General features: G+C 44.9%; 1 protein-coding gene across 8 annotated transcripts in view; it reads right to left on the bottom strand.

Annotated features, from left to right (window-relative positions):
* LOC144115176 (uncharacterized) overlaps positions 1–26077 on the bottom strand; it is a 37360-nt gene extending 11283 nt beyond the window's left edge. Inside the window, exons 1-4 of one of the 8 annotated variants that reach the window (XM_077649404.1) lie at positions 25943–26077; positions 18612–18679; positions 8175–8377; positions 183–400 (exon numbers count right to left, since the gene is read on the bottom strand). In XM_077649404.1, the coding sequence (XP_077505530.1) occupies positions 183–391 (209 nt within the window). In that variant the 5' untranslated portion in view covers positions 392–400; positions 8175–8377; positions 18612–18679; positions 25943–26077. Of the gene's footprint in view, positions 1–182; positions 401–4820; positions 4977–8174; positions 8378–9100; positions 10014–11799; positions 11996–18611; positions 18680–25942 lie in introns of those variants that run through there. The other 7 variants (XM_077649405.1, XM_077649403.1, XM_077649407.1 and 4 more) reach the window with 7 other exon arrangements.
* Positions 26078–27163: the final 1086 nt, after the last annotated feature.

The following is a 27163-nucleotide window of genomic DNA, read 5'->3' as shown; positions in this document are numbered from 1 at the left end:
CCCAGCACACTATTTGGCAACTCAGTAGCTCTGGCGTATTAGTTGGAAACGCTGAAAAATACTCCTTTGGTGATAATAAAAGAAAAATATTAAATTAAAATGAGGATATGTTTTGAAAAATTATTAGACATATTTAATGCCCCGAAGTTTATTCCAAACAGGTGCCGTTTGTAGACACTCACCTGGCGCGTCGCTCCAGTTGGGGGTGAATAAGCCGGACAGGTTGAGTCGATACTTGGGCACCACGACCAACGGGTCTGCTCGGGGCTTCCTGAAGTCGCGGCTTCTTGCCGATGAGGAACAGCACCAGCGCCAGCCTTGGGGCTAAGCCAAGTTGCGGCATTGAGATACTCTCGTGTAGGCGTTCTTTATGCCGCTTGCAGGTAGCCATCTTGGAGTGCTGCATTCAGGTATACCGTAGGAAATGTTACGTAGTAAATAAGTAATTTTAGAATTAGAAGCCGTGTTGTGCATGCATAAAATCGCGTATTGCCCACTAAAAATTCTGTAGTAGCACACAGTGCTGCTGTAAAAAAATACAAGATTGCACTTATGTCTGCTTAATAGCAGAAATGCTATTAATAGCCTTAATAGCCTTTCTTTCCTTTATTTCTCCCTCCCTTTTTCATTGTTTTTATTTTTGTTTCTTATTATTTATTTCAATTCTTACTTTTCTCCCTCGATTTTCATTTTTCTATTGCAATCACCTTCATTACTATGGTCACCACTATTATCACCATTGGTATCACAGACTATCACTATCATCATCACTGTCATCTTCACTATCACTATCTTTAGCACTATCAGTAGCTATCATTACCACTATCTCTACCACTATAATTATCACTATTTCTAGAACTATCACTCTCCACAGCTATCATCACTATCATTACCATCAATATCTCCAACACTCTCACTATCAGTAATTGTCATTATCGCTATCACTATTTTTTACAATCTATTTACGGTCACTACTATGATTACATATATGTTTCTTAGCAAATGTTGCTTATCAACTTTTACATTTTATTTTATTACTGTACAACTTATGATTGACGCCACTCATGAGCCAAGAAAGGCTTATGCCTTAAAAATAGCAGACAGTTTAGCATGACTCCGTGTAGAATAATGCCGCCAGGTGTCCCCGGGCGGCGCCTTGAGGACAAAGAAGTGAGACGTGAGTGAGCCCTGTGCTGGCTCACTTCGATGAGGAGGCTGCTACCAAGACACACACCAACGCTAGCAACATCGGGCTTGGTGCCGTCCTCGTTCAACATCAAGAAGGCGTGGAATGTGTGATCGCGTATGCAAATTGCACACTCTCGTGCACCGAAATCAACTACACCTCGGAAAAGGAGTGCCATGTTTCTTAGCAAATGTTGCTTATCAACTTTTACATTTTATTTTAATTACTGTACAACTTATGATTGACGCCACTCATGAGCCAAGAAAGGCTTATGCCTTAAAAATAGCAGACAGTTTAGCATGACTCCATGTAGAATAATGCCACCAGGTGTCCCCGGGCGGCGCCTTGAGGACAAAGAAGTGAGACGTGAGTGAGCCCTGTGCTGGCTCACTTCGATGAGGAGGCTGCTACCAAGATACACACCAACGCTAGCAACATCGGGCTTGGTGCGGTCCTCGTTCAACATCAAGAAGGCGTGGAATGTGTGATCGCGTATGCGAATTGCACACTCTCGTGCACCGAAATCAACTGCTCCACCTCGGAAAAGGAGTGCCTCGCTGTCATCTGGGCCACGATGAAACTTCAACCTTATATCTATGGTCGTCATTTTAAAGCGGTCACTGACCACCATTCCTTGTGCTGGCTTACCAATCTCCGGGACCCATCAGGACGCCTAGCACGCTGGAGCCTTCGCCTTTAAGAATTTGATTACACGATATTGCCTATAAGCCCGGATGTAAACATGAAGACGCCAACACGCTCTCATGCGCAGCCGTCGAGCAAGCTGATGACAGCGCAGAGGATGACAATCGTTTCCTAGGCGTGATCAGCAGTTCGGACTTAGTGGCAAAGCAGCGTGCTGACGCTGACCTGCGGTCTGTCATGGATCACCTGGAGGGTCATGCTTCTAACGTACCTCAACACTTTGCCCACCACTCGTCCTCTTTCTGCATTCACAATGGCGTACTGTTCAAGAAAAACTCCTGCAACGGTGACCGGCCCTACCTCCTAGTCCTGCCATCAGACCTCCGCGACATCCTTTCGGCGTGTCATGATGAGCCCACCTCTGGCCATTTGGGATTTGCACGCACGCTCGCTCGAGTGCATCAGGGCTATTATTGGCCTAAACTTGCAAAGACCATCCACCGCTAGGTCAGAGGTTGCCGTGAGTGCCAGCGTCGTAAGTCACCACTGCTCAAGCCCGCAGCTCCAACCAATTGCGCCACCTCGCACACCTTTTGACCAAGTCGGCATTGATCTTCTGGGCCCATTCCCTGTGTCGTCTTCTGGCAATAAGTGGATTATAGTTGCGACTGATTATTTGATGCGCTATGCGGAAACCAAGGCGGTGCAGCGCAGTACATCCTCTGAAATCGCGCGCTTCTTCATACACCACATTGCTTTACGAAATGGCACTCTGTCCTCCGTCATCACCGATAGGGGCACTGCGTTTACAGCGCAGCTCATGCACGAGGTGTTCCAGCTGAGTCACACGAACCACCGCAAGACTACTGCATACCACCCGCAGTCAAACGGGCTCACGGAGCACCTCAACAAAACCTTAGCAGACATGCTCGCAATGTACGTCGATGTACAGCAGAAGACATGGGACGAGATCCTCCCATATGTGACGTTTGCCTACAACACGGCGATTCAGAAAACGACTCGATTTACGCCGTTTCGCCTCGTCTATGGGCGTGATCTCCAAACAATGCTCGATGCCATGCTTCCGTGCCCCCCTCACGACCAGGCGCTCACGCCAGACGCCGAGGAATTTACCCGGCACGCAGAGGAAGTCCGCCAACTGGCTCGTATGCACATCCACCGGCAGCAGGCAACGGATGCAGAACGCTACAACCAACAACATCGCTTCGCCGAGTATCATCCCGATGACAAAGTGAGGGTATGGACACCGGTACGTCGCCCCAAGTGCGCCCACGTTTTTGCTTCCTTTTTTTTGGATACGGAGGGGGAATAATGCCGGCAGGTGTCCCCGGGCGGTGCCTTGAGGACAAAGTGAGACGCGCGTGCTCTTTGGAGCTGGAACATTGCTTGATTCCTTGCGGCCTGTGCCTAACTTTTTGATTCTGAAACCCATTTGCGACAATATCACGCAGTATATAGTTATGAGTTAAGGTCCTCACGTGCAAAAGCCATTTGACATAAAAGGCCTTTAACATAAAGTCTTTCGGCCTAAAGAATGTCTACCTGAGGTCTTGGAGTGCATCTACCCTAAACGCCTTTAGCATAAGGCTTTTACGTGAAAGACCTTTACAATGAAAGCATCACCGTGAAGGCCTTCATCCAAGTGAAGGCTGAGGCACACCGTAAAGGCAGGCCCTTACGGTGTGCCTTGGCGGCTAAATGAGGCCCATTTCACGAGCATGCGATTTTCACCTGTGGCGCTGCGCTTTCTGTCGGTCTGAGACTGGGGAGGGACATCGGTCTAGCTGCAGATGGTTTTGCGACATAGGGTCACGTGGGAGCTGTTGCCACGATGGAAGCAAAACTATTTACTTAAGCAAAAGCTTTACTATACTCCCCTCCATCCTCAGCTGCTTTCACTCCATGCTCCCCTACCTGAAACTCCAGGGCAGAAAAATCTCCAACTCGGATGCCATGATCCGAACAGCATTTAAGACAGCACTGCACATACCCCTAAATACCTCATCCAAAAAACTCCTCCAGCTAGGCCTATACAACACGATAGCTGAGCTTATCGAGACCCACCGACAGATACAATACATACGCCTCAAGAGAACCACCACCGGCAGACACATCCTACACACGCTTAGTATCAAGACACCAGCCACGGATCCCATACAGCTCCAGGTCCGCCACCACATTCACCGGGAGCTATATTTATTAAACCTCTCCCCAAAAATATGCACTCCACAAACCACGAACCCCGCCGCAGAGCTTGCGCACGTGCACTCCACAAACACTATGGCACGAAACCGGATGCCATGCAGGTGGATGCCTCATGCACGGTGCTGACGTGTTTGTGGCCATCACGAACCCCTACCTACAACCGATTGCCATTCTTCACATATCCCCACTGTCACATCGGAGGAGGATGAAGAGGCCACCATTGCCCAAGCCATCACGCGCACGGAGGCCCGGTATATAGCTATCGGACTCTAAAACTGCCATACTAAATTTTGCTCATGGCAGAGTTCACACCCCTGCATTTCGCATACTGAAGTCGCTTGCCGAACACCCACCCCGCCACATGGAGCTCATATGGGTGCCTGCCCACTCCAGGAATCCTGGAAACGAGGCTGCCAACGCTTAGCCCGGGGTTCCTCAACCTGGCACCGGCGGCCTCCGATCTAGGGTTCTCACGGGAGCGCATATGTATTCATTAAGTGACAAGATGCAGACCTGCGAAGCCGGGTGTCGGCTCTACCACCCGCCCCATCCCTCCCTCGAAAATTATCACCAGACACTCTGGAGGCGGCTCCGAACACGCGCGATACCCTCCCCTTATATATATACGCTCGCGCTATCACCAAGTCCACACAAACTCCTCCTGTACTCTCTGCCACCACCCCAAAGCCACTATCGATCATATCCTTTTCCTCTGCTCGGCGGATCCCCCCCCCCCCCCCCCCACGGGGCCTGGAGCACTTACCACTTTGGAGACTTGGGAAACCCTACTGCGCTCCGAGGACCCGCGGCTAAGCAAGCCACCGCCACAGGCCGGGCTACCATGCAGCGTCATGAGCCTCCGGGGCATGAACGTTTGAGTGCAGTGGGGCCGTGCACGGGCCCAAGGACCTGCGTGTATTAAACTCCCCTCTGTCTATTAAGGCTTTCACCACCACCCCCCCTGCGCAGCTTCTTCGCCGTGCGCGAGTTTGAAGACCAAACCACGTGACAGCTATGACTTCACTCAGCAGGCGCCGCCGAAACCGAGCGTATTCACACGTCCTGCCTTCGAGAGTGCTCGTGGCGACACAGCTTCCGGTTTTGCTCCGGCGGCCGCCGCCGATCGAGGAAGGGACCGTTCGTTCGGCCGGTACGTTCAGTCCTTCTCCCCGGGAGATGTGGCCTTCGGTGATGCGTGGGGTGCAGCCCGCTGCCGTCTTTTTGAAGCGAAAAGCTTCACTACGCCAGTCAACTCCGCGCTTCGCGCCAGCCGGCGTATGTCGGAGCAGGAGTGATGTCACGCACGGCGCAGGTGGCCGGAGCCGACCCCGTCGCATTTCCTCTCTCGCTGCCTATCACTACTGCGCAGGCGAAACTAGTACCACCGAGCCACAGGTGTTTCGCCGTTGCGCTCCGCCACGTCTTTCCTCAAAATCCAAATTTCAATTTTCAGTTGTCTCTTTCCTTTTTCCCTCCCTCGATCCTTCATCCCTTCCTTTACGGCGGGGTTCGGGATTCCACCGAGATATGCGAGACTGCTACTATGCCTTTTCCTTTCCTCAAAAACCAAACAAAACAAGTGAGCCGACAGCGTTCATAAAGTTCATTGGCGTTGACAACTTTGCAAAGACCGTTCATTTTCACCAAAGGAACGGCGCACAACCGGCTCTGTGGGCCAGTGGATACCTCAATCTCACTTTCGCATGGTATATCCGGGATTATCAGGGCTAATCCACAATTTTTTTGGCTGTTCCCCCTCTGGTTTCTTTTCTCTTATATCCCCTCCTATCGCGCATCTATTGTTTCCCCCTCTGTCTTTTTTTCGCCACAACCCAACAAGGGAGCATTGTTTTGGCCCCTTACTTCCTTTTCGACCCCTGCCCCTCTGTCTCCGCAGCCCGGCAGCGCTTCGCTCGTCCATGTCGGCGTCTCCCTGCTGCCCCACTGAATAATAATAATTAATAATTGGTTTTTGGGGAAAGGAAATGGCGCAGTATATGTCTCATATATCGTTGGACACCTGAACCGCGCCGTATGGGAAGGGATAAGGGAGGGAGTGAAAGAAGGAAGAAATAGGTGACGTAGAGGAGGGCTCCGGAATAATTTCGACCACCTGGGGATCTTTAACGTGCACTGACATCGCACAGCACACGGGCGCCTTAGCGTTTTTCCTCCATAAGAACGCAGCCGCCGCGGTCGGGTTCGAACCCGGGACCTACGGGTTCGAACCCAACCGCGGCGGCTGCGTTTTTATGGAGGTACAACGCTAAGGCGCCCACTGAATCGTGAATCCAAGAGCTGGGGTGGACTTGGGCGGATCGGTGACGTCGCTCAACTCCTTCCCACATCCATCCATGCCGATGTCCCCATGTGAATACCGCTTATAGGCCGTCGGCGTTCATGTTTGTTTGCGTCGGACTCCGATGATTTCGAGGAAAGGAAGGGTGCATATAACTGGATCCCTGGGTCAGTGGACGCCTCATTCGCGCTTTGAGGCACGTGGCCATGGTGTGAGAGACATGTGGCCTATATGTATTAGCGCTGACAACGTTGTGGCAGACACGAGGCACTGCAGCAATAGGCCGCAGCATTAATTGGCTGACCAACCTCTCGCGATCAGCCATTAATTTAATTGCCACCAGGCTGGGCACGCTGCCTATCCGGTGTGCGGAACGTACAGACGCCAAGCCGCGTCTACTTGCCCGATACACCACACCTTTCGTTCTCTTACCAGGTTCAGCAGTAGTTAAACTGCAGCTCATTTTTCTAATCAAAACATACGAAATATTAATGCCTTGCAAAAATACGCAGGTAATAATATCAGTAACATAATTCGTGTAAAGCTTCCGTCACGTTTATTCATGGCTTGCATATGCAAAATTGTCCCTCCAACCAAATTCGCTGGGCGCGCGTTGCATGTGAAAGCACTGACCGAAAATCGCGCTGTGGCGTCACCGACTAGGCCGACCATTTAAAGGCGAAATTAAGCCTTTAATGGCTCATAATCGCGGCCATGGATGTGTCCGTTACATCCAGCAACTGAAATTGAAAGTTGGTTTTTGTGGAAAGGAAAAGGCTCAATTGTGTCTCTCACATACAGGCGGAACCCTGAACCGCGCCATAAGGAAATTCGGGATAAAGGAGGGAGTGAAAGAAGGAAGAAAGAGGTGCCGTAGTCGAGGGCTCCGGAATAATTTCGACCACCTGCAGATCTTCAACGTGCACTGACATCGCACAGCACACGGGCGCCTTATGCGTTTCGCCTCTATCGAAACGCGGCCGCCGCGGTCGGGTTCGATCCCGGGAACTCCGGATCAGTATCCGAGCGCTCTAACCACTGAGAAACCGCGGCGGGGTCCAGCAACTAACGAAAGCCTTTTCCTTCCCTTACAGCACGGATAGGGTGTCCACCGAGATGTGAGACAGGCGTCATTTCTTTTCCTTAAATTGTCCAACGGGCAAGGCGTCGCGCCGAATGGGCGGTGGTGTTCCGTTGACTCCTTGGCAGTGCTGCAACACGCTATCGCATCCCAATCCAGACGCCTCTTGAACGCAGATATGGAACGATATGCCGCCTAAATGCTCTTTGTAGTTAGTCTTTAAACATCTTCACCACACATCAGCGACACAACCAGCAACACAGCGCTAAAGGCTTCTGCTTCACCGCAATTTAGGTCAACAAAGTGCACCCCTGAATTTTTTCGTTCTAATCGCAGCACGAGGAACGGGCCTAAGTGCCTATGGCGTGTAGATCCACAGTAAGGAGTTACAGCTTCAGTGTTGGCCATGGCGGCAACATTTTAATTGAAAAGCAACGTAGACACACTCGCGTTCAACGACCGAACTCGAAATCCTAGGAATGGTTGCGAACCCGTCGATGACAGAGTGCCTCCACGTGAGCGATCAATTTCTGCCCACAACGCACTACAGTACATGACGCTCATTCGGTAGCTCCTGCGGGATGATGCGTCATCAGGAAAGAGTTTTTCAGAACTAGGCATAGCCAATTACAGAAAATACCACCGCGTCCTCCAGGGCCGCACAATGTGGTCAAGGCCACATACATTGTGCGGTAGTTTTGACGGTGAATGCGATAAAATAGACGAGCATTGCTCACCTCCAGGCTGTCAAGCAAGCTGGTTGAAAGCCGTTCCTTCGTATCGCGCAGAACACGAACGTCCGTCCAAGAGCAGCCGCTGGCCACGACCTCATCCACTCGCTACGTCAAGATGTCTGCCGTTCCGAGAGCGCAGTCGCGTGCTGTCACGCGCGCGTCGTCTTTTTTTCGTCACGTGCTGGGGTATAAATATAAAATCACCGCTGAAACACAAGCAATAAAAATGTCAATAGCCAATTTAAAAAAAATTTATCGAAGATATGAGCATTGATGAATGTAAAACGTGTTCAGAGCTTGTTTTTATTGTCACGCAGTAAGCCATAGATTAATATCCCGTTTACTCCATATCGTTTGGATGGCATTGCGCTTCATGCGATATTGTACCCTTTCCATTTCTGTGTCGTAATTTTGCACCGCGGTACACTGAAGACCGTTTGCCGTCGAGATAACTTACTGATGCTACGTATTTTGTTGCTTTGTTGCTTTCACCATCTGTGCTTAGCTGTATTAGATTTTGTCACATGTTCATTTTCCTCCAATTGTCCCCCCCCTCCCCCCTTTAATAATGCTCTTGTGATGCTGCAGGTACTGGTGTAAATAAATAAAATACTCTTCAGAAAACTGCTGGCCGAATAGGCATTACATCAGTCAGTCAGAAAAAAAAACCCTCAGCATAGGGTCGCGAGTGCATAATACGAACCAGGGCAAGCTGGAGCAGGAAAGGAAGGAATTTCAGAAACAAAGGTTTCGAGGGGGGGCGTCTCCCTCTCCCCCCCTCGCGATGAATGATTCGTTCCTGTGGGCTGGTAGAGGCAGTCTCTTATCTGTGAACGACCTATGCAATTAAGCCACCGCATACGCTAATAATAGTTAAAGTTGTAAAATGCCATATATACTGTTCCCTCACTGCGACGCGATAAAATTACCTGTTAATCTGCACCGAACACCATCCACTCAAAAGGAGTCGTTTGCCAAACCTGCGTGGCACACTTCCTCTCGACTGTTACAAGACGTGACCCATTGTCATGAGCTGGCCGGGAGAAACAGCAGCGCTCCACTTCTGAGTAATTGAAACATCATGCTGTACGTGACTGACGACATTGAGTTACTCGTTCTGGCACGTACAAAAAAAAAATGGTTACTGAAATGGGCACCTTTAGGGAATTAATCTGTGCATTGTGATGCTGATTAGAGGAGAAAATAGTGTCATCATTTTAGACATAAGGTCATTTCAGAAAAGGTAGAAGACAGCATATCACCGGTTGGATCCGAATTCATAGCATCATTAATGGAAGACTAATGTCAAAAGGGCTCCAGTGTAACAGCATCATAAACTCTATCAAAACACCTCATGCAGTTACACTGTCAAAAAAAATATTGGCCAGGGTTCAACATGGCTTGATCCTAGTTACACGAGCGAAAGTTCTGTTCAGCATGGTCTCCAATATCAAATCAAAGGTCAAAATCTGGTACCCAATGGCCTGTCATATGATCATGTGGTGATACATAGCTTAAGCCATACCACCACGCAGTAAAGTACGGTTTGACCTTGTGAGGCATTGTAGGCCACTGTGTCATCTGCATCGAAATCAGAAAATGTAGCCCGAGGAGCGGAGCTGTCGCTTCAAAATAAAACATATTTAAAGCCGGTTTCAAGTGTTCATAATTAGGCCCAAAAGGGTGCCTTGTGTTTTCATACAGGTTTTACTCTGCGTATTTCACAAATGAACCGCCCCGAAAATGAAAAAAATAAAAATAAGTGACCAAAAGTTGTTGCCGTGAATCACATGCTATTACCGCCAAGCCAATGGCATTTTAACGCTTCTTACACCCACACAGCCATCAGAAAAAATGCATGCAATGGGTTCATACTTTGTGTCCACATCTAGTACTTTTCTTCAGCATTCTTTAAATTTACCATTATAACGCCTACATAATGCAACATACCGGTACTACCAGAGCTCTTCATAGCAGTAGACAAGCTGTGTGCACCTATGAACATTTATTTACAGGCAAACCACAACAGTACAGAAATATGGAAACATTTTAATTATAAGAAGAAAACACACCCATAAACAAAGCACAAAGATATTCGCCAATGAATTCCTTAATGCCACCCAATGAACACTAATTCAAAAATTTCAAACAACTGAACTTATATCTACCTAAATTTTCAGAGCAAACAATAAAAAATTCATGCTTGTGCACGATTATGAACCAGCTTGTGGAACGCTTCGACTGACACGTAACTCTCAGGGAATAAGTGTTCAAAGACATATAATAGCTTGTACACAAACTTAATAGCTTATGCTGACCATCCATAATCCTGACACTATGACAGTTGTGGAGTCTACTACAATGGCGAGCGTGCTGAGCAGTCATCCTCCCCCCACGAACAGATTCTCAGCATTTTCTTCCACGAACAACATGCATAGTGCGAGTCCACACTTTACAAAAAAAAAAATTTCACATCAGTTTTCTTTGCTCAATGATCCTTACAAAATGCCAACATACTGCTCCTTAATGATGGGTGATATTACGCATGCTAACGCCGACAGAAAATAAAAACCAGCCCATATGGCAAGCCAGTGCCAGCTGTTAGTCCCTGAACCATTCCAAAGAAGTGATTGTGGTTTCAGAGAAAACAGCTCTAAGTGGCAATAAAAAACAATTTTGAGTTAAAATGCTACCTGTTAGAAAATGGAATGAAGGTGGTCAGGCCATGCAATTAATTCTGCACAAACTGCAACAAGCCAGCATAAAAACCCCCAGCCTGGCTGGAACATAAGTTGACTATACATGGCAGAAAACACCACCACAACAAAGACGAAAATAATAGCGCACTTCATTATGGTTAACAAACCAACGCCAAGTCAAAAGTAACATTCGATGCTACAGTCGAAAACATGGTATTTGTGTCAAAGTGAGCGACGCAACCCCTTCCATGACAGTGGTCCACCGCAACACAACACAAAGTATGCATTTATCTACCCCGCATGTGACATCCTGAAAGGTAGGCAGCAGTGCTAAGTTTACATATCTCCCGTGTCCGCAGCAACTAAATTCAAAAAGCCATCAAGAAAAATTTGCACGAGGTCACTAAAATACTTCACGGAGAGCACCCGGGCCAGTCCGTGCATGATTCTTTGCAAAACAAGGCGCAGGGCAACAGGAGACAGACAAGATGATACAGGCACAGCGCTGACAAATGACTGAGAAATTTATTGCTTTGCTTGTAATAAATAAAGGAAGCACCATCTAAAATACAAAGGAAAGTCATGGAATCGTTATCTGACCCATCTGTTGTGATTATTTATCCAGATTGTCAATTTCATTTTTCATTAATGTTAGTGATGATGTGCCTACGCAGATTGAACAAATCGTATGCATGATGTACGCCTCAAATATCTCGCTGTCATGGATCACAGGAGAACGCTGGGACTGAAAGAATAGACCGGACAACAGCTGAACGCACACGGACATGCATTTAATAAACCCTACACCACACAAGCACTAGCACACAAAACTAACTAAAAACACCAACAAAAAACACAAAATCTGATGGTACTGGTACACACAATACTGGACCACTGCGAGACTACTAGCATTCAGTGTTAATGCTCACAGTTCGGTGCTGGGGAAGTGTTGCGTAGGCCCAGGCAGTAGCGTCGGCGCTGAGGTGACGTTCGAAGTGTGAAAAACTGGTGTCGGATGAACACCCGATCAAAGCACTGGTGGAAGCAACATTGGCGTTGACGTTGGCGTTGGAGGGACCACCAGGGCGATGCAGCTGGCACGCGGCAGCAGCGTTTGTGATACCCCTGGGCACAGGAGGTGGTTGCGTCAGCCACTGAATCCCCGGAATAGGCTCAGCACTGCTGGAGCAGCAGCCGGCGTTGCTCTGTCCCAACCAAAGTGTCCCTGACCATCAGGAGCCTCCACTTCTGTTTTCCACATGCGTATTATCATCCCTTCTAGCTTTAAAACCCTCGGCATTGATACGTCATCCTTTTCATCTTCTTCTCTTCTCCGTGAACCACCTCTTGCCACGCTCCCCGTCGAATAATTCATCTTCTTTGTTCTTCAATTGGCACACTTCATCCTTACCGTCTTCGTAGTCTTCTTTTCTCCTTCAAACTTCTTTGTCTCTTTTGGCCTTTTACATGTGACACTCTCAAATTAGCTTTCGATTATATTTCCTCATGATTTTACATCGTCAGAAATGTGTAATGCACTCACAGTCCGACATGCATCTTGCTTGCCTGCTAACATATCCTATCTCAACGTAGGAGACATGTCCCATTAGAAGAATGTTGACACACAAACCTGATTGTCCAACATATGGCGCTTCACATTACAGAATGACCTCCTAAACTACACAACTGTCACAAGCTATGAATTTGTTTCTGGGCTTCATCTTACAGCGGGCAGTTTTTGAGGCACCTTGGTTGACCATTCTGCACAACCGAGATAATTTGGTGGGCACGTTACGTACTAAGTTCACACCAGCCCGCCCGACCTCTTTTGTTAGCACGTGGCTAACACCATGCTCATACAGTTTAACAGCTAACTTCTATTCTTTCTGCAGCCTAGTAGGAGTAAATCGAAAAATTTCTTTCATTAGTGGTGGTTCAACAGCGCAACAGCACACACAGACCACGTAGGCATGGTTGTTATCATAAAATGATGCCCAGTCTCTTAGCCCAGGCAGACAGATGTAGGGAAGCTGGTTTCCCGGACTCGCTTCTCGTTTCGAGTGCAGACAAAGTCCGCCGTTCCCTGAAATCGTCTGCAAGTACCTTGGGGCTGGAAAAGGGTTCGGAAGAAGGGACAAGGGTAGTGGTTATGCCATATGTCCACAAGCTGTCGCACCGGATTAAAAGGGTGGGGAGCAAGCATGGTGTAAAGGTTCTGTTCTCTGCACCTAACAAACTAGAAAGAGTGGGGCCGGCGGTTCAAAGAAGGCATGAAGGGCGCAGAAGAAATGCTTGCAGCATAAACCATGAAATAGATATGTTCCCTGCAAGACGGGCGTAGTGTATCAAATTCCCCTGTTCTGTAGCCTTACATACATAGGACAGACTTGCAGCTGCGTTAACGTGCGGCTCATGGAGCACGCTAATTCTTTAACGAAGAAACTAACCTAGCTAAACATTGTTTCACGTGCAAATGCACGCCGTTTTTTGATGACACTGATGTCCTGTTCGCTCATCCTGACCAGCGCACTCGCGAAGTAGCTGAGGCATTTCATATTATCAGAAAAAGTGAAGGATGCGTGAGTACACATTCTGTTTCATTATCGCCTCGAGAAATCAATATGCTACATAGTGGGGAGCGGTCCAGCAGATGCACACGTACTTTTAAAGCGGATTTTACCATGTACTATCACTATGTGTCTTGTTGACATTGCGCATGTGCGCTGTTTTTTCCGTGACTGTATATATGACGTGCTTCTTCCCAATAAAAAATAAGTGTTAAGTTCAGCGCTGGTTTGTGTGTCTAGTCTCCTGCTTGGTCTGTGTGTGCTGTTGCACTGTTGAACTACCACTATGCATCACCAACTAGCCCAATCTGCAGTTCTTTCATTACCTTGAAGCCAAGGCAGCAGATTATGTCATGTGGAAACCAGCTTCACGTAACCTTCATGTAATGCTTGGGTGCAGTGTGTTTAAGAAAAGGGGACTAACACTTGTCAGGCATCCATGCCTTTTCATTAGCCTCCTAGACACACCAACTTCGTTGTATCTTGTCTGTTTCATTAAACTTTCATTCGTTCATTCATTCCTTCATTTGGTCCTTGGCGCTTTCCTGCTTACGATGAATGCACGATGTGTTTATGGCATTTTTCAATGCACCTGTAGCCACAGCCCTTTTTTCGACCGTGGGGCATAACACCTGCAAATATGGGCCTCTCCGATGTACAGCCATAAAAAAAAACAAATCAAGACACAGCCAAGTACTTCCGTAAGCTGCAAAAAAAGATCAAGGCTCAAGCAGTGAAGAACGAAGCCCAAATATTGTGTGTAGAAAAAACTTGACCAAACTAGGGCCGGCTATGAAGAAGAGCGAGGAACTATGCCTGAATGCCTTTTTTACAACAAAAACACAGAAGGATAAGTGGCCTTCCTGAGTAATTGTCTCAACAAGGATTGTGGCAGGAACCCTTAGGAAGGTACCTGATATAATCATTCTCCTTCCTCACCATGGAAGATCCAGGTAAAGAAGACAGAAGAAATGTCCATATTCCAATCGAAACGCTGCACAGAAAGAGTGTCTTCTCCACTGACATCAAAGACTTGTATTACACACTGCCACATACCGCCTTTTTTGAGACTGTAAGAGAAGGCATTGATTTCATGGGAGCAGTAAGATTGCACAAACCAATGCGGAATTAAAATGGATAGATTCTTGGAGTTGCTAGAAAACTTTTTGCATTCTACCTTTGTAAAATTTAATGGCGATCTTTACGTTCAATGGCAATGAGTATGCACCGGTTCCTGTGTTTCACCAATTCTCTGTAACCTTCTGCCAGCCTTTTGAGACCACCAGATAAAAGAAGCTTTGCATGGCTGCAATATCATAACTTTCCTGCTTCTGGACTTCCTACTGATCCACAAGCTTCCTAACCAGGGTCAGCACAAGGTAGCTATTGAAAACATCTTTAAGATCTTCTCTGAAGTTCTTCCAGACTGAGCTGACCAAAGAAATGCCACTGGAAGACTGCTTCAATTTCTACGGCTGTACATCAGGGCGGCCCATATGTGCGGGTGTTATGCCCCGCGGTAGAAAAAAGACATGTTAACATATTCATCAGCGGCCACGAAGCTGGTAATAAGGGCTGTGCCTAGAGGTGCATTGAAACATGCCCTAAACAGATTGCGTATTCACCATAAGCTGGTAAGCATCGAGGCCCAACTGACACAGTTACGCGACCTGGTTTCCCCGATGACCTCATCTGTAGCCTTGGCTTCAAGGTAGAGAAATTTGCCTATCTACACCTACAAGACTGAGAAATAAGAATGAAAGGTAGATGTCATGCCATATTGTTACATGGCAGCCAGCAAAAGAATGAGCGCGATGAACGATAAACAAGAGATGATTTCATGGCTGCTAGCCTCGCGCGAGTGCTCCATCTCACACCACTGCCAGCTTCTTCTTCATGACACTACTCTGGGCCAGCGAACAATTCCTATGGTAAACAGAAGAAGACACCGACGAAGAAATGCGTGAGATGGTGATCGGCTTCAGCAACGGCACAACAGAAATGGCAAGGTGGTGAAGTGCTGGCTCCCACAGTGAGATGAGAGAATGAGTTCCGGTCAACAAAGCTTCCGGGCCACAGGGTGCCATAGCCGACGGCCGTGGCCCCAGGACACACCAAAGAACCTGGGCAGGGGAACGGTGTCTTCATGCTAGGGCCGCGTCTCGAGCCAGGCGGGTCATAGGATCTGGTCGCAGCAGCGCCTTCATTTCATCATGTCTTCTGGTCGGACCAGGGGACGGTACTAGGGTGAACGGCGAGGTTGGTTCAGGTCTGATAGGCTGTGGCACGGTCAGTAGATGCAGGCCAAGAACTAAACGGCCAACGACGACAGCTGACGCAGGATGCCGAAGCTCCAGGACCGGGATGCCGACGATATCCAGCACTTCCACCAAATGTTACATGGCACTCAGGCAGATAATGAGGTGTGATGAATGATGGAAAAGAGATGACTTACTGGCTGCTGGCCTAGTGCTCATGCTACGGCAACAGCCAGTATATACATACATATAATACACAAAAATACATACACATAAAACTGTGCACTTGGAGGTCACAAATGCTAGCTGGGACATCACAATACCCCCAGCAAACAAGTCGGGTGAATTTGTTACTACGCAAGGGGTGCGCTTCGCTTCCTTTGAAGCATACATGCAAAACGTAGTGAGCAAAAGTACTAACTAGATAAATAGAATGAATCTTTTTGCATATATTGCTATTATAAAATGGCGTTAACAAATGGCCACATTCATCCTTTGGAGCAATGAGCATTTCATCCGCCGTTACACATGAACCATGAAAATAACAAGCAGCCAGATGAATGAGTAAATTTTTCCCAGAAATTTACCAAAGGTACAAACAGCGATACCACTCCACTGGTCCAGTTGAGTATGCTGCTCAAGAGCAGCAGTATCCATATGGGATGGATGGATGCCTGCAGCAAAAATTAGTTAGAAAGCAATGCAAGTTCCCACACAAGATGCAAAACTAAAGGCCGCGATATGGAACCATTACAATTATGAAAGCAGAACAAATTGCATTCTACCTACATTGGAGTATTACTCGAGCTACGAAAATATAAATACTGCTTCAAAACAGCACACAATTGACATTTATATGACATTGGGCATTCCACGCCAACAGATCCAGGCTTAGCAATCGAACATATTCGATTTCTTTTTAAAAATCCTGGCTTATTGCATTACTACGACAAACATTATCCCACCTTGATTTTGGCGAAATAAATTTTCTCATGTTCTGGACACCATCTCACGTTTGGAAGCGGTAGCAAAACCTAGGCTTGCAAAAAAATCTGTAAAGATAAACATTCTTATGCATGACTGCAAAAATTTCTTTATATATATAAAAAACATTGCACATTCATATGCAGTAAATTCAACATACTTTCTTTTGAACAAAACATAAAAGAAGGTGCTAAACATTGAATCCTTTATCAAATTTTTTGTTATTACAGTCGTCATTCCATCTTTCTAAGGTGTCCAGAAGGCAAAGAAGTAGATAAAAATGTTTCAGAGAGCAAAAGCATAAGACAAGTCAGCAAAAAAATTCTATTAAGTTGAGAAAATTCCCGTTTTGAGATAAATTCAGCTGTCAATTGCAAAATCAGGTCATCTTAGTGAAATTATGAAATATAGCAAGTTGCATGGCACCATTTAATGGCATCTATTGCTAGAAGTTTAATCAGAGCACATTTTCTTTTAATATAGAAAACAATTTGGCAAACTGAGCCTTTGCCTTCAACATCGGCATTGCTCCGTGCTTCTTGCAGCACATTTTGCCTCCGGCTGCAAGTATACAAAAACCAGCACTCCACTGCTCGAATACAATGGAGTGCTGGGCTTCCATACAGCCAGCTTTGGTAATACATACATCTGCTGAAGGGCCCGTTTACAAAAAGTAAAAATGAAGTGGCCGCATGGCAGAACGACTATTGTACCTCAACACAAACGGTACTGAGCTGCAAAGCACACTTTGCAGTCTGAGCAATCAGTTAAATACTCTGCTACCATGAAAATGATATCAAAAGTTCAGCGGAACGGATCTTTCGCCACGTCACATTGTAGTCATGTTTGCGACGGCATTGGTGGAACTATGAGGCCCTTGCCAGCAACAGAAAGTATTCAGAGGCCGTACAAAGGACAAATGCTGACCTTCTATGAGCTGTTTACGTGGGTGGAGTAGAGAAAACTATCGAGCGTGTCGTAGCGCTCCGAGCGCCCCAACAAATAATTCAAGAAAATGAAGGTGGACTCACTAGGCAGTTTCAAAAGTGCAATCATTAAAAGGAAAACAATAGTTTCACCACATCAGGCCTTCATCTGTCTCTCAATGGTGCATGCTGGACTTACGTCATGCTCAACAACCTAAGAGTTAAAAGCGACAAAATGTGAATGAACATGCCAGCAGACCTTTCAAAAGCAAAACATGAGGAGCATCCACTTGGAGCACCATGCCGCAAAGCTCATGTGTGTCCTTGATGCCAGCTATAGCGTGTACTGCAGGTACAAGCAAGCCGCGAACAATGCTGGGGTTGAACGCAGCGACTCAACTTGCAAACTTATTTTCTCGCATAAAACAATAATTGTTCCAATTACACTTTTACTCACTGTGCAATTGACGGCTGCATATGCCTGAAAAAAATTTTTATCAAATTTACAATTTTTTTGCTGACACGCATCATGTTTTTATTCTCAAAAAATTTTTATCGGCTTCTTTGCCTTTTGAAAAAATCAGAAAAATAGCTGAAATGACTACTATGAGAACATAAATTGGACAAGAATTACAAATTTTCATATGTTTGTACCTTCTTTCTTGTTCTATATAAAGACTGAAAGAAAAAATGTTCGTTTAATTTTTTGGATACGAAAGCACAATGTCGTTTATTTATACGAAAAATTTTAAGTCATGCGTAAAAACGTTTATTTTTACAAGATTTCGAACGATTAGGCTCTGCTCCGCTTGTAAACTTAAAATGACGGCCTTGCCATGAAATATTTTTTTTCTGGCAAAAACAAGGTGGGAAAATCTGCGACAGTACATACTAAGAATGAGTTTTTTTTAAGAAATCAAACTCAGTCAAGCACAAAGTCTGGATCGTTTGGCGCGGAATGACCTCATTCAGTATAAGACAACAACAAAATACGCGGCCAACTTACCACCAGGTATATAGCAGCACTTATATGGGTCAAAATATTGGCCGGACTGCAAGAAACTTCTGTAATGCCTGAAAAATGACATAAACAAGATCTATAGACCAAGTGGCACACAAAATTAGAAGATAAATGTGAGAGAAGCAAAAAAAATTGCCTTTCATCTGACGCACATTCGAAAGAGTAATGCCAAGGAAACTAGACTTGAAACAAAAAACTGTGAAAAACCACTAAAGATAGCGAGAAGTTAAGCAGTATAAACATTCTAAATGGCAACAGATGCAATGCAGACATGTGTGACACTTCCCAATTTATGCATTAGTGCCCGGTCAAAATTTTTCCTGGAAACTTTCCTTGCCTCTTTAAAACTAGAGGTGCCAAATTTTTTTATCTATTTTTTTCTTTCGTGTAATGCGCTTTTTATCTTTGGTGTGATGAGAGTCACAGCGTGGAATTCACCTACGGCAACTGAATGATTTAAGATTATTTTTTTTGCATGTTTTTTTCGGTTTTGGTCTCAAAAGGCAAACAATAGCTTTAACGTACAAGAAGCAATCGGGTAATGTGAGGCGTGCGAAATGAGCGACTCACTCCGTGTTTTTTCTAATGTGCTGCGGATCAGTTTAAAGAGAGAAAACCCAACAAAGGGGCAACTTCAGGTAGTTTTCCAATATCTTGACTGAATAAGCGCATCCCATTCCTTGGACTCTCCTATCTCTGTCACAAGAAGCAATTTTTCAAAATCCCAAGTGGAACTATTCTAAAGCAGAAAACCGAACATACATCAGTTTACAATCAAGGATGATGCTTCGGTCAATGCAGCAATGCTCTCATGAACATTGTTCAGAGAACACTCGTATGCGCATTCAATGGAAGAAATACTGACTGGCAATGACCCCAATTCATAACATGCCTTAGGCGACCTAATACAAGTACGAAAATTGATTCTTCATGCGGGCAGAGTAATAACGTGTGCCTAATGTTTGTGATGGTTGCGAATGTATTGTTGCCCACAGAAATCACCGGAACTGAGGCTAAGGAAACAGCAAACTTTAAAATGGATAGGGAAAGGAACGAATTCCGCACAGGCTGCCATACTTGCAAGAAATAATCAGGATTGGGAGGAAAACTCGGAGCCAATGTTTCACCACAATACATCACTCTCAAAAAATTCCCGGAATTGCCCTTAAGGACTGCAGTGTCTCTGAACTGCAGACAGTGACAGCATGCTTTGCAGTGGGTTCACGCATGTGTATTATGGCTCGAACGGGAACACACAGCGTGCTCCCTTCACACAGCACTGCAGTAACTACAATAGACTTCCATTAATACGAACTCAGCTATGATGAATTCTAAGATAGGACGAACAAAGCAAGACCATTTGGTTGGTTTCCCTTAAAACTCAATGTTAAAAATCCGCTTTAATCACGCCCTCCCCCCCAACTCGCGTTTTTTTCTACCTCGCCTGTTTATACTAAAACTTTCACAGTATGTTCTCGACAGTTTTTTGATCCTTTGTGCCAAGTTTCGCAGTGGGCAGGTGTTCTATTGCAGTGCAAAGAACTTTCAAATTTCCCACCTCAAGGCAATATCTGGCAGAGAGCAACAATGCGTGTGTGATGCCAATGGATGCACGACCATCGATATTTGCTCTGCTGGAGGACAAAAGTGTAGAGCTGGTTTCTGGTCATTTCAGACAAATAATGGCCCAAGCTCGCACTTGCACTCACCAGCTCAGCCAATCAATGAGCACAAGATAGACTTTGTGTAAATATCTGTGATGTCATAGGGTGGCGGTCTCCCGTGGAGTCATTGTTTGGTCGAAACACGATTTAGGTTTCCTGGGTTTTCATCCTTTGAAATACTTCTACTTGGTATTTTGAAAAACGGCTTTTTAAACCAGAGTGAGGAGACTATAGAATGTGATGTGACTACCACCAAAACATGTTCAAAAAACCCCCCGAGCTGGCCTTTAATATAAATTGTTTCGCGTGTCATTCATTTGATCCTCTCGTGTCAAAAGAATGCTTCCAAATGGTAACGAAAAATGCTTCATGCTGGTTGTTTGCAAGGTGGGTATCCTGTTACTTTGAGCTTTCCTTGGCTATTTTTTACCCTTCTGTAGGTTTTGTTTTCTACTAGGAATTTTGCTCTGCAATATGCAAGTACGTGTTCTATCACATTCCTACTATTGCAGCTTGTAAGCAGATGCAGTCATTTTCTGAGAAGGACGTATGCAATAGACATTGTTTTTTCAGCACTTGACAGGTCCTACCTTCTCGGCATTGTTTCCTCCGTGTTTCATCAACTTGTGCAAAATTCTACTTTGCTAAATACATTCCCAGAGCAGTTTTTAAGTGCTTCACTCTACTGCTTTACAACGACCTGAAATGCGATTTTTATTCTGAACAATTGGTCAAACCTACCTAAGTGCTAATTGGACAGCAAGTTACAAAGAGGACATCAACTTGAGTCTTTACATTGTGCAGATGTTTAACCATGACACTGAGCACTCGGACTCCCCTGTGCATTTGGACAGTGTAATCGTTCCTGCCAGTACTTCAGATATACGCCCTGCATTATCATAGATCTCGAGCATTGTGCCACTGTAGACTTGAGCAGCAAAGGAGACTTCATGATGCTAAGGTACAGACGTAAGCACCTTCCTAACAGTTTCGTAAGCCTACAAAATTTAAGCTTGTTCAGTTCCAAAAATATGCCTACTTTGATTTGAATAGTCATTAATTCAAACCATGCGAGATCCTGCCGGTTCAAAAAAATTTGCAGCTGATTGCAGAACAACATTCCTACAAGTGTGCTCATTTGGAAAGGAAAATACGCTACACATAGTTAAATAATATAAATAGCCACTTCCCTAAATTATATAGGAACAAATAGAAAAAAAAGGCCGCCATGACATAAAGTGATATAACTTCCACCACCTTGAACACATGACCAATCAAATCAGAACAAACACCTGTAGCACCACAAGAAGCTGACAAGAGAAAACTGACTCCCCAGCAGCATAATGAAGAGGGCATGCTTGCACATGAATATGCCCCCACGGCCTTCAGTTGCATGACCGGAAAGCAGGAGGTCAAGTATGACCTTCTCTCATGACAGTGCACTTTAAATGTTGACATTGTATGTGCTAGTCATCTACATTGCTATGCGAATATGTACAAGGCTGTTGACTGCTGTCATTGCAATATGTTGGCACTGTTGGCTAGAGGGCCTCGTATGGGGGCCTATGCACTTCATTCTCGAGGGGTATCCATTACTAACTAGTAGGCCGAGATGCAGTTACAGCGAGAAAGAAAAAAAAGGGCTCCCATATAAATAAAGAAGGCTTCAACTAGTATAATTAATTATTCGTAAACAGAGATGCTACTAATGCACCTACTGTTTCCAATCTAGCACCTAGTGACAACAAGTGAGGCTCTTCAAAGAACAGCAGTGGTCCCACAGGCTCTCATGCCAGTAGAGCCAATGTGGCTCTGATCACTTTCGAGAAAGCAATTCATAGCTAAAAACAATCCTTTACATGCAAGAATAAGCACTTTTACATGCAGTACTGTACCCTTACTGCTGCACTTTTTGTTCACTTACAAGTCAACAAACACTGCTCGTATATTGTAATTAAAAATTAACCTGTATGCCATTAGTACCAGGCTCACTGAATCAGTAGAAAAGAGAAAAAACAGCGGCAGCATAACCCCATTCCATAAATGGGATCTTGATTGTAGTACACTCTGGCACTGCTTAAGTGTGTTCATAGGTTCTGGACGCAGCTGAGGCTAGAAAACCAACAATTTTCAGCAACATGCGAGATGGGAAACACTTGCACTGCACTAGTAATTTAATGCATTCTTAAAGCAAAGGCTCCAAACTGCTTCAAAAAACTGCTCTCAGTGAACTTGAAATGCTCAATCTAAAAATCATGAGCTCCTCATTTCATGACGCATGTTTAGTACATTACACTGTTTTGGAGAGAAAGTCATGCCAAGAAACTGTTTATTTTTGTGAATATTGGAAGTATGAATGCAAGTTCCTTTTCTATGAGGCTTCATACCACTGACCACACTCCTGCTCTTGCATGTAGCCTGCAAAATGGCTTCACAATGTAAAAGGCTACTTTCTCGAGCTAGTCGGTAGATGCTCATCAGGTAAAGCCACAGCACGATTACGACAAGATGTACGAAGCAGATAGACACGGTGCTGAGTCCCGATTGATGACCATTATCACTGTCACGCAATAAGTAAGTGAAGAACGAGCAGAACAAACATGTGGCACTGCATCAGAAATTGACTGCATGGGGCAAAAACAATGGTAAATAAAAACTAACACAAAAATGTTCAAAAATGTACAAAAACCACCACTCTGTCATTTAAGCTGCTGAGGTAGTCTAGTTCTCTTAGTGTGAGCGCAACAGAAGGTTTGCCAAAGCACTTGTATTGCTCGTGATGAATCAATCGCCTCCGCAACAATCTCCCACATTCTGTGGTCCTTATGCATGTACACTAAAGTTGTCCGGCTGAAAACAGGGGTGCAGCTTTTGCATGGCAGCCAATGTATGACCACAATGCGTTTGGGAGGTGGCTTTAAGAAGCGTTCGTGTTCTCTTTGACAGTCAGTTAGGCATTTCCCTCTTTGGCCGATATAACATAGTCCACAGGATAGCTCCATTCTGTACACCATATGTTTGTGGCACTGTAGAATGCAGGTGACAGCCCTTCCCGACTGATGCTCTTGCAGAGATTTGGAATTTGTTTGCAGCAGGGAATACTACTCACACCAGCTCTAGCTCCTACTCTTATCAAGTTGTGAGACATAACTTGTCTCACCTATGTCTCACAACTTGAAAAGAATAGCAGCTAGAGCCGATGCTCAGTCAACTGATTGTTAGAGAACTAGTTTGAAATGCCCAATAAATCTTTCATCATGCCATTTTGCACTGCAGACAACGAATTACCTGTGAACATGAGGGCAGTGTCGTCTGCATACTGAGAATCTTGGAGCATGAAACTGCACATGGAAGGTCATTCATATAAAGGGAAAACAGTATAGGCCCCAGAACAGATCCTTGGGGAACTCGGCATTTTATGTTCCCATATTTAGACTCATAATTTTTATTTACCACTTTTTATTGTCGAGATGATAAGTAATTTGTGAAAAATTTCAGCGTATCATCAAAAAGCCCATAAGCGGAAAATTTTTTTTAATAGTATCAAATGCGATACACTTTGAATGCCTTCTTCAGGTCTAAAAAAATGCTGATTGCAATTTTGTTATTATGGAGAGCTGAATTTATCAAATGGGAAAGTGTTGGAACCACTGTAGAGGTAGACCTATATGGGACAAAGCCATGCTGCTGAAGAGAGATTATGTTATTCTAACAAATATTCTTAGCTGAGCAGCGAATTGTTTCTCAAAAATAGTATTGATAATACTTAGTGCTCATATCGATCGATAACTGCTTGGATCGTTTTGGGCCCCACTTTTATAAACAGGATCAACTTTGGCTACTTTGAGAATATTTCGACAGCATCTAGACTCAGTCACATGTTTGTTGTACTTTAATATTGCAGTGTGAATATTGTTATGTCCAACTGCTTTATTAACCGGCAGTGTTCCTAAAACAGATACAATGCCCTCGACAGTAATCGTACTTAGATTAAGGTTGTTGTGGACAGCCCCAGGTGGGTTAATATGTATAGGTGGAATAAGACGAGAACTGATTTGCAAGGGTTTCAGCAATATTAGCAAAGTAGCTATTAAAATCATTAACAATTTGCACAGAACAGCCATCAGGGGTAATGCGTTTTATTTGTCCAAGTCCTGTGACATCCTTTACAATTTTCCACACTTGTTTCGAATCAATGCTGAGTTTCGTGACAAGGTTGGTATAATGCTTGAATTTTCCGCGATAATAACTGTTTTGTTTTGCTTGCATTTGTGATAAATGGAATCTTTTTCTTTAGAACACAAAGTATACAATCATTAATCCATGGGTGCACAGCTTCTTTGTAATTGCGAAGTGCGCCTTCGCGTGTGGATTTCATAATAGTGTTTGATATGGAATGGATGAAGTTCTCGCATTCTGATGCAGATTGCTGGTCACTGGCCAAAGTCAAAAGATGAAAAGACGTTTCGGGAGCACTACGGCTCCCTTGTTCACTATCTTGTTCACCCTCGACTTCTCGCATTTTGTGTTGACGCCACTGTCGTGGAATTTTTCAAACTCAGTGCCCTGCAAGAGGTTTGGGGCACTGGCATAATTCACTCGAGTTCTTATATCTCGAGAGTACATTTTGCAATATGGATGCATGTAACTGTGTGGTAAAAACATGAAAGTTGGACAGTGATCAGCAATAGTTATTTCACAAATGCCAATGCGCACGGTCATTTCGTTGTCACAGTAGATATGATCAATAGGGGTTGAAGATTTCTCTTTCTCTCCAGATTCGCTCGATTTGCATAATACCGACAGCCATTGTGTTAAAGAATTTGTCGCAAGTCTTCTCCACTTATCACGAGTATAACATTTCAATTTTCAACTTTTTGCATCAGAATTTTCCCATCTGATACCCATGTCAATTTCCACTTTTTGTACTTCTTTGCTTTCAGTGCCATTCCTAGGAGCACTTAGTTTGCAGGACATAGGTGTTCATTCACGTAAATGGGCATCTCGCCCTCAAACCCCAAGTGAGGAACATTCAGACTTTGTTTCTTAGCATTGTCCAGAAGTTTATCCCACACAGTAAGAGAAAAAAATTTGGCAATTATGTTTTGTTCATCTGTTTACTTTGTGGGCACACGGTAAATGACCTCAATGTCAGACTCATCGACTTGCGAGTTCAGGCACTCCGATATTGTTTTCAAGGTGGAGATGAGGTTCTCGCCCATCACAACAGGAACACCTTTTATCTGGAGGTTAATTCTTCGACTGTATTGTTGCACATCAGTGAACTCCTTCGTTACTTTCTTTAATTATGACGTCGAACAGTTGTTATTTCCGATTTCCTCATTTTCTGTTCTAGTAGCAGCAAGTTCCTTCCTCGTCTCCATGATTTCAGATTTGAAAGCCTCAAACTTTTCACCGCTCAAGCTCATAGATTCTTTTACTGATTGCAACTCTGTTTCAATCACTGTTTTCAGTGTACCTTTCAGTTCATCATGCTTGGCATCAAAATGAGCAGACATCTCATACAGTGCCTTTTCCACTTCCTTAATTGTTGACGGTGGTTTATGACATCCCTTTCGTCAAATATGCAGCAATACAGCAACAAGAAATACGTTCTTTTCTTTAACAGGCAAGAAAACAGCCAGCACGTACCTGCATGGAAGAAACAGGGATTAACCGCTGCTCAATGCTGCGGCTGCCTGGATTGCTCCAAAATGACGACCCTTGTCAGCCAACGCAGCCTTTTCTGGCTGAATGGTGACGTCAGTCCAGGCCATGCATGCGCAGGGGGAGGTGCAGGAGGAACAACTTGCGCCGACACGTGTATCACCCTTGCAGCAGCACAGTGATGTATGCTCTCGAAGCGGTTACAATGGTTTAGTCCAAGAGCACTTGTTCGTCGTCGATGGGCTGCATGGAAAGAGCAGGGATTAACCACTGCTCAATGTTGCGGCTTCATCGATTGCTCCAAAAATAATAAAAGATTTTTAAAAATTAGGCAGGTACCTCAATGCATGCTTATACCAGAAAAAAAAAACACTTTAAACACCCAGTCTGGCACTTTACCTAAACTGCTAGTACGCTCCATCTCACAACTTCGTAGAGTGGAGCCGAACCTATGCTAGTGAGGCGGCAGCTTCCACAACCATGACTGGCCCGTGGGCATGTGCACACTTCTGGAAGCCGTTGCCTTTCGCTCATAGTTTCTAATGCAATGCAAGAAGCGGTGAGGTGGAATATCCTCCTCTGCTTGCAAGTGACAGACATACGGATTAGGAGCAGCAGGTAAATGCTACTGATTACACTGTGGCCAATGCTTTAAATAATTTGGACGCCAGCTATTGTTAGAAAAAGGCGAATGAACACTTACATCTTCGAAAAAAGAAAGGATCAGTAGGGTTACGAACCACACATCTGGATATTCTGCTTAATACAGTCTGCACTGGCATAAGAGAATGTACAGGCCTTTCTAATGTAGAGGAAATGGAAGATTTATTAAAACCAAAAAGCTACTCAACCTGCACTTGCCTACATCTGTATGTGTGCTCTTGGCGCCAGATGTATCACAAACTAGCCCTCCAGGCTTTCTATGCCATCTTTATCAATGCCTTTTACTAGATCCTAGCTGCAGCTGCCAGCTTCAATGCTGATGCTACAGTCAGAGTCTACATTTTTTTTTTCATGTTTTACACTTGATTGTCTAAGTATTCATACTTACTGATGCATTAGGACTTTGTGACTGGCTTATGTAAATGGGTGAACCTGCATTATGTTTGTCATACAGAGGCCCGAACATCTGTACAAATATATTTAATTATGAAAGCAGGTCTTAAAACGAGCACCAAGTGAGTTGGGGTGTTGATTTAGTAAAGG

This window comes from Amblyomma americanum, chromosome 1 (assembly GCF_052857255.1).
Source record: "Amblyomma americanum isolate KBUSLIRL-KWMA chromosome 1, ASM5285725v1, whole genome shotgun sequence".
Taxonomy (NCBI): Eukaryota; Metazoa; Arthropoda; class Arachnida; order Ixodida; family Ixodidae; genus Amblyomma; species Amblyomma americanum.
This window is presented reverse-complemented; position numbering and strand designations above follow the sequence as displayed.